This window comes from Miscanthus floridulus, chromosome 18 (assembly GCF_019320115.1).
Source record: "Miscanthus floridulus cultivar M001 chromosome 18, ASM1932011v1, whole genome shotgun sequence".
NCBI classification, from domain to species: domain Eukaryota; kingdom Viridiplantae; phylum Streptophyta; class Magnoliopsida; order Poales; family Poaceae; genus Miscanthus; species Miscanthus floridulus.
In genome coordinates, this window is record NC_089597.1 from 32,359,235 (window position 1) to 32,366,754 (window position 7,520).

Here is a 7,520-nt window from a genome sequence, read left to right on the forward strand (position 1 = left end):
GAATGAAGCTGACACATGTGTGTATTATCGATATGGTGGGGGTGAAGCTGTTATGTTGTGCCTATATGTTGATGACATCCTGATCTTTGGATCAAATCTCAATGTGATTGAGAAAGTAAAGAAACTTCTGTCGAGCAATTTTGAAATGAAAGATTTGGGAGAAGCTAATGTTATTTTAAACATCAAGCTTATTAGAGAAGGTGATGGTGGGATAACTCTGTTACAATCCCACTATGTGGAAAAGGTACTAAGTCGCTTTGGTTTTAGTGACTGTGATCCTGCTCCCACGCCTTATGATCCTAGCGTGCTATTGAGGAAAAATCGAAGAATAGCAAGGGATCAACTAACATACTCCCAGATCATTGGCTCACTCATGTACCTGGCGAGTGCAACAAGGCCTGACATCTCATATGCTGTGAGTAAGCTGAGCCGGTTTGTGTCAAACCTGGGAGATGATCACTGGCGTGCTCTTGAGAGAGTGTTGCGTTATCTGAAAGGTACTATGACTTATGGTATTCAGTATACTGGATATCCAAAAGTACTGGAAGGCTATTGTGATGCCAACTGGATTTCTGATGCTGATGAGCTTCATGCCACGAGCGGATATGTGTTTCTGCTTAGAGGTGGCGCTGTTTCCTGGAAGTCTTGCAAGCAGACTATCTTAACGAAGTCTACAATGGAAGCAGAACTCACTGCATTGGACACTGCTGGAGCTGAAGCCGAGTGGCTTCGTGATTTCCTGTTGGATTTACCGGTAGTTGAAAAACCGATACCGGCTATCTCAATGAACTGTGACAACCAGACTGTGATTACAAAGGTCAACAGCTCCAGGAATAACATGAAGTCCACAAGGCATGTTAAAAGAAGATTAAAGACTGTCAGAAAGTTGAAAACCTCCGGAGTTATAACGTTGGACTATGTCCACACGTCGAATAATCTGGCAGATCAATTCACTAAGGGACTGTCACGAAATGTGATAGAAAGTGCATCGAGAGAGATGGGTATGAGACCCACATGAAATCTACTGTAGTGGTAACCTGCTCTATGTGATCGGAGATCCCGTGAAGTAGAGTGGTGAAACAAACTATGAGTAGATTGAGAGGAAAGTTCCCTACGAACCTATCTCTGATGTATATCTTTTTCCTTCTGTAAGGCAGGATGGTATTTACCTTAATGTACTCCGAGAGTCTTATAAAGATGAGATGTTGTCCTACAGAACATCTTTTGAGAAGTACACCTATATGAGTCAGACTGCTGGTCACAGTCTATGGGACCTGGGTTATCCCTAAACACTCATGAAAGGCATAGAAGTGTGACTTATATGCTTCAAACAGCGGGGATGCTTGTTGCAACCTAGTACCGGCAAAGGACTTGAGTGAATCTCACCTCACACAAAACTGTCAATTCAAGGCATAGTCCATTGTTCAGTTGTGACTGAGTGAAACTCTTGTTCTAGGTGGATGTTCAACTTAACAGTCTCCATCGAAACACTGGTATATCAAAGAATTATGATTCTGGAACTATACAGTTACAAACCCTAGAGTTTGGTGGGGATTGTTGGATTTATTATGGGCTAGGCCCATTTATAAATTTAATAAATCAATAACTCTATGGCTTGTAATTGTGGGTATTACTATTTGTACCGGATTGGAAGTTAAAAGGACGTTGACTCAACTTAAATGATTGGAATTGATCCGTCTAATTTGAGAAGTTGAGAAACGGACAAAGGCGTGCCACACGCGTGCGCGCGCGCCGCCGCCGCCGCCGGCCGGGCCAGGCACGGGCACGGGCTCGGGCCGGGGCGTGGCGTGGCGTGGCGTGGCGAGGCAGGCAGGCAGGCAGGCAGGCGGGCGTGGCGTGGCGTGGCATGTTATCTTTTTAATACCCACTAACCACGGGAGTTTCAACTTGAAGCCAGTCTGACTCCTGATCTCCCGGAGTCTCTCCACCTTCCCGTCCCGGTGCATTCCTCCGGGACCTCTCAGCTTTTCCTGTTAATATTCCAACTCCAGTTAAAGAGAGAGTACTCATCCAGAGATACAGTTCAGTTGCTTGATGGCCTTCCTCATCTCGTAACTCTGCGCGCACGGAGAAGCGAGAGGGCAGGTGCCTCCGAAGCCCTTGTCGTTCGAGACCTTGCTCGGGGGATCGGCAATTAGGTTTTTGGGGAGCGTCTACGCGACTGCCCGAAGAGTCTCCGTCTCTGTACGCCTATGTCGTCTTCTTCCCGATCGCCGGCGTCACCATCTTCTTCCTGGAGGAGGAAACACCTTCTTCTTCTACGGCATGACAAGGGACGTTGCTGGAACTTCAGAATCGCGGATGGGAGGGTATGATTGTTTCATCATCTTTCTGTTTTATGTTCTACATGTTTCAGCAGTTCATCAGTTTGCTTCATATCTTATATCTGTTCATGCTAGAAATATGCTTATGTCTGTTCATGCTAGAAATATGCTCTGCATATGTGTTTCCTTCTTACAGTTCTGTTGTACCGTATATAGCTTTATGCTTGTTGCAGATATGAGATGTATATCATGCCATCTGTTTCTCTCTGTTATTCATGAATCAAGTTCTCATGCTTTTGATCTTTATAAGTTTCACATGATATATGATCTAGCATGTATTTTCACCATGGATATAATCGATATCATGATTACAATGATTAATAATTGTTTATATGTCATCATCATGCTGTTGATTTATGGAATTAAAATGACATGGAAATTGCCTATTATCCTAACACATCCACATCGAATCATGGATGATGGATTGATCGATCGTCTCAATGTTGACGTGGGAGTTAGGGCCTGTTTTGGACTACTCTGCTCCGTCTTTTTCAGCTCTGCTCTACCAACTCCACCACAGAGCAGCTCTACTATGGAGTTTCTGAAGCAAGTGGACCTGTTTGGCACGCAGTTTAGCTCCAGCTCTGGAAACATGAGGTTTATATAGGAAAGGTCTACTATGCCCCTGATCGATGTTTGGTGTATGTTCTGTTGTATGCAGAGCATGTGTAATTGAATATTTTTTTTACCAATTCAAATATGGTGTAAATATTATAATCTCATTTAATTTATTGGAGAAAAGTAAAAAACAAATATATTGGACAAATAATTCCATACTTTTGTCACGTAAATTTCAAAGCGCTTGATGGATAATTGAGAAAGTTCATATTTCGTATACAAATAATTGTCCATACATGACTAATGATAAATAAGATAACAAAGTCCATCATTCTAATAGAAATAGTTGTCCATAGATAACTAGAGAATAATGACTAATACATAATTCTAGTTCCAAGCTAGAGAAAGAGCGGTGGCCAAGTCATCACGGATTTTGTCCATAGTAGGAGCATTCGGTGCATCAGTAGAGCCATTTGATCTAGCCACATATTTGAAGTACCTTTCTGAAATCTCTAGAACATAATTTGGATCACGGTCGCACTGAGCGAAGTCCAAGTCTTCACCGCCATGCTCACGAATGAAGTTGTGAAGGACCATAGTAGCCACAACAATCATTTTTTGCTTGAACATCGGGTAGGACGCCATTTTATATAGAATCTGCCATTTCATTTTTAGCACTCCAAATGACCGCTCAATAACATTGCGGATGGATGAGTGAACACGATTGAACCTTTCTTTAGGAGTTTTTGGTTCCATTCCTCTATGCCACTCCGGCATATGATACCTCTCACCTTTATAAGGACAAAGGTATCCCGGACGATTAGGATATCCCGCATCGACAACATAATATTTGCCTATAATTATTAGAAACAAAATATCAGATCACATTTTTAAGCATTTGATCAAACAATGAAGTGCATGGTCATATTTTTAATACCTTTTGGAGGGTGTGGAAAAAAGCTCTCGTCCACTCTAATTGCATTGTACAGGACACTAGTATCATGCATAGAGCCCAGCTGTCCCGTCGACACATAAGTGAACCTCATATCAAAGTCACAACTTGCTAGAACGTTTTGAGTAGGTATACCAGACTTTCCAATATATCTTACTTGATCGTTAGGTGGCAACGAAACTTGGATATGAGTACCATCTAGAGCACCAATGCAATCTTTGAAATGTGGATATGCTCTACGGTCATCTCTTATCCTCCTGTGAACAGTTTGAAAGTTGGGGTCCTTTGGTCTAATAAAATCTCTAGACATATCCATGAAAGCATTCAGTACCTCATCAAATTTCCTATGAATAGTTTCACCCGAGTGCTTGAACCGGTTTTGTTCTTTTCTATTAGATTCATTTCCAGATAACACAAATAAGAACACTGCCAACATCTCCTGAGTGTTTATATGTAGGGACGGTTTCAGACCGTACCTTCCAACCAATAAATCATGAAGGTCGTAGAACATCTGTGTGCTCATCCGAAGCTACGAATGGCATTCTCCCGGTGTGTTAAGCGTCTTTAGAAACCAGCCCATACCACTAAGGAGTGATGTCCTAGGTGGATTTTTGTCACAATATAATTCAACATAAGCTGCAGCAAGTTTAGCACCAGCCAATACAAGATTCCAAAATGCCATGCTCTCATTGTCAGAGGTATCAGTTTCATCATCAGTTTCATCGTCACTCTGCATAGAGGTAAAAAAAGGCCATGCAGGGATGCCAATTAGAGACAAAACAGCAACACAGAGAGAAAAAAAGACATACACAGAGAAAAAAAGGTCCAATAATGGTCAAAATAGTAGCATACATGTGCACCAATACTAGCGTACATGTTCTAGGTTCAAATAGAGAAAAAATAGCACCAATAGTAGCATACAGCATACATGTACATGCACCAGAAGTAAAAATAGCGACATGTTCAAGCACTACATGGTTCCAGGTTCCAGGTTCCAGGTTCCAGGTTCATACAGGTTCCAGGTTCAAATAGAGAAAAAATAGCAATACATGGTTCCAGGTTCAAATAGAGAAAAAATCTCATTGTGGCAATGTCATACAGGTTGAGAAAAAAAACTAACTTCCATATTTGTCATTGTGCCTCTTCCTAAGCCAATTGAGCCTAATTTCTCTAGTAGGCAAGGTCATAAACATTTCTCTGTGTTCCTTCTTCACAAACAGCTAGGTGGCAATGTCATGCTCATCTGAACCATACGCCGCACCACAGTCCTTCACATGCTCCATTATTTCTCTGATGGTGATCCATTCTTACTTCTTTGCTGTAAATGAACTTGAACAGTCAGATATCTTTGAAATTGCTTCAACCATTAGAAGAGTTGTGCTTGACTTTGCCTTTTTCCTATCCACAGCAGCAACACGAGGTTTTTTATTTGGAACCGCACTTGGAGTGACTTCCTGAACCTCCTCATCCCCCTCCTTGTTGGCATCAAATGGGTCACCTTGGGCATTATTCTCTCCATCAACATATTCACTGTCGTCTACATCAAAATGTTTCTCTTGGCTAGTAGGGATAATAGGATTGTCACTAAAAGGGTTCCAATGATCTACTTCCTCATTTGTAATATTTCTAAACATTTCCCTAAGCAAATCCTCATTTTGGATAGGCTTTTTCCTGAACTTGCCACACCCTAGAATATCCTGCAAAAACAAAAACACTAGTGGTCAGGTCTATTGCAAAAACAAAAACACTAGTGGTCAGGTCTATTGCAAAAAGCAAATCCTCAATCTGGAATCTGGTTACTTCAGGATTTCAAACAGTAGTGGCCACGGTTTTGAGTTTTTTTCCTGCTTACTTGGGCACTAGCTTAGTTCTGAATGATCTTAACTCTGTATTGTCAATTTCAAATTTGCATTTTTCATTCAACTGGTTGGTATGAGCTGTGGAACTACATTAATAGTGATAAAGCACGTGACGTTGGGGTTATTTGGCATATCTCTAGACCTGGGATCTATGCATGATTTGTAGTTTGCAGGATAAAACAGAATGGTTTAAAGATATGATCTAAAATAATAACAAAGCTGCTCAATCAAATATGTTCTAATGCCCAGGGCTCTAGATCTAAGAATTTCTGGAGCTAGGGACTACCCCAAATATGCGGTTTAAAATCTTCATCAGTACAATGCATTGTACTATTCTCTACCTTTCTATCTATAAATGCCAAGTTAGATTGCTGATAACATGGAAAACTAAATGCCAAGTTAAATTCTTCAAGAAAAGATCAGAATAAAATTATCAGCTGATAGCACTCACATTTTTTACTTTCTTCCACCACTCAGCCTCCATGTCAATTGTTTGGGTCGCATTGTTCCAACCAGTACCTGTTTGCCTCATCTTCAACTTTAGCCAAATGGTCCAATCAGCCTTTAATTTATCCCACTTGTTCTTAATTTGAGTCTTTGATAATGAGATACCAGTCATTTGCAAAAACCTAGCTGTGACCTCAGTATAACCTACAGAGTTCAAATGAGTATTTGGACGATTGCCTCTACTAACTTGTTCAGCCATCAACTCACAGGCTAATTGCAAATGTGCATCGTTCCAGTCCATTTGATCACCCTGACCATGATATTGCAATAGTATGTTCAAGCACTCAGGACAATCTATTGAATTTTGCTACCACTGTCGCACAAATACTATCTATTCAAGGCATCATGAAGCTCATTTTGAAGTTTTACAGCAAGGAGCAATACCTGTTCATCTTTCTTCTTCGCTGGTAGTGGTCGCTTGCGTGAAGCACATGCCAGAGGGCGTTGGTCGGCCATGGCTTGTGGGGCGGCCTGCCCTGATCGGCCAGCAGTTGGTCCTGGACGGCCACCACCCATCCCGGCCTAGACGGAGGCCACCGGCGGCGCCGCTAGAGGAGGCCGCGCCAGCCCCACCCTAGGCGCCGGCGAGCTTCCTCGACCCACGTACACGCCGGCAGCAGCTTCATGCGAAGTTGGGGGAGGGAAGACGGAGAGGATTTGGGGGTAAGAAAAGAGAGGATCCAGTTCAGGATCAACGGATCTATCTTCTCCGTCCATCACCTGGCCGGATGTCTTGCCGTGGCGGTCGGAATGAGCGGCGGCGTCGCTAGGGTTTGGGGAGGATGGGCTGGAGCAGAGGAGAGAGGCGACAGGAGTAGAGGAGGATGAGGGCGTCGGGTGGGGGCGACTGAAGGAAATAGAACGAAACGGTATTTGTGTAACGAGTGGCAATTGTGGGTAATTACCTCCAACTCCACGAGGACATACGAAACGCTGGTTTGTAGAGTACCCTCTGAGGAGCTCCGCGAAAAACATGGAGTTGGACCAAAACTCCATCTTTTTTTGGGAGCAGAGTTTGTGGAGTTAGACCTGTTTGACAGAAAAGTTTGAGAGCAGAGCTACAAAAGGTTGAGCAGAGCAGTCCCAAACAGGCCCTTAGTATATATACTTGAAAAAATAACACGAATACTATATATATATATATATATATATATATATATATATATATATATATATATATATATATATATATATAATATCATGCACGGTGCACATCAAAGTAAGAAAAATGATTTCGTCATGATATTTGTATGCATTATATATTATATATGACTCAGGAGTCAGGAGCATGCATGCATG

General features: G+C 42.1%; 1 protein-coding gene and 1 pseudogene across 1 annotated transcript; both read right to left on the bottom strand.

Moving 5' to 3' along the window:
• Positions 1–3,290: 3,290 nt before the first annotated feature.
• LOC136523620 (uncharacterized) lies at positions 3,291–4,591 on the bottom strand (annotated as a pseudogene).
• A 571-nt stretch (positions 4,592–5,162) lies between these two features.
• LOC136523621 (uncharacterized) lies at positions 5,163–6,737 on the bottom strand. Its single transcript, XM_066517240.1, has 4 exons — positions 6,606–6,737; positions 6,409–6,471; positions 6,166–6,309; positions 5,163–5,552 (listed from the first exon to the last, which is right to left on the bottom strand). The coding sequence occupies exons 1-4, from the start codon at positions 6,735–6,737 to the stop codon at positions 5,163–5,165; spliced, it is 729 nt and encodes a 242-aa protein (XP_066373337.1).
• Positions 6,738–7,520: the final 783 nt, after the last annotated feature.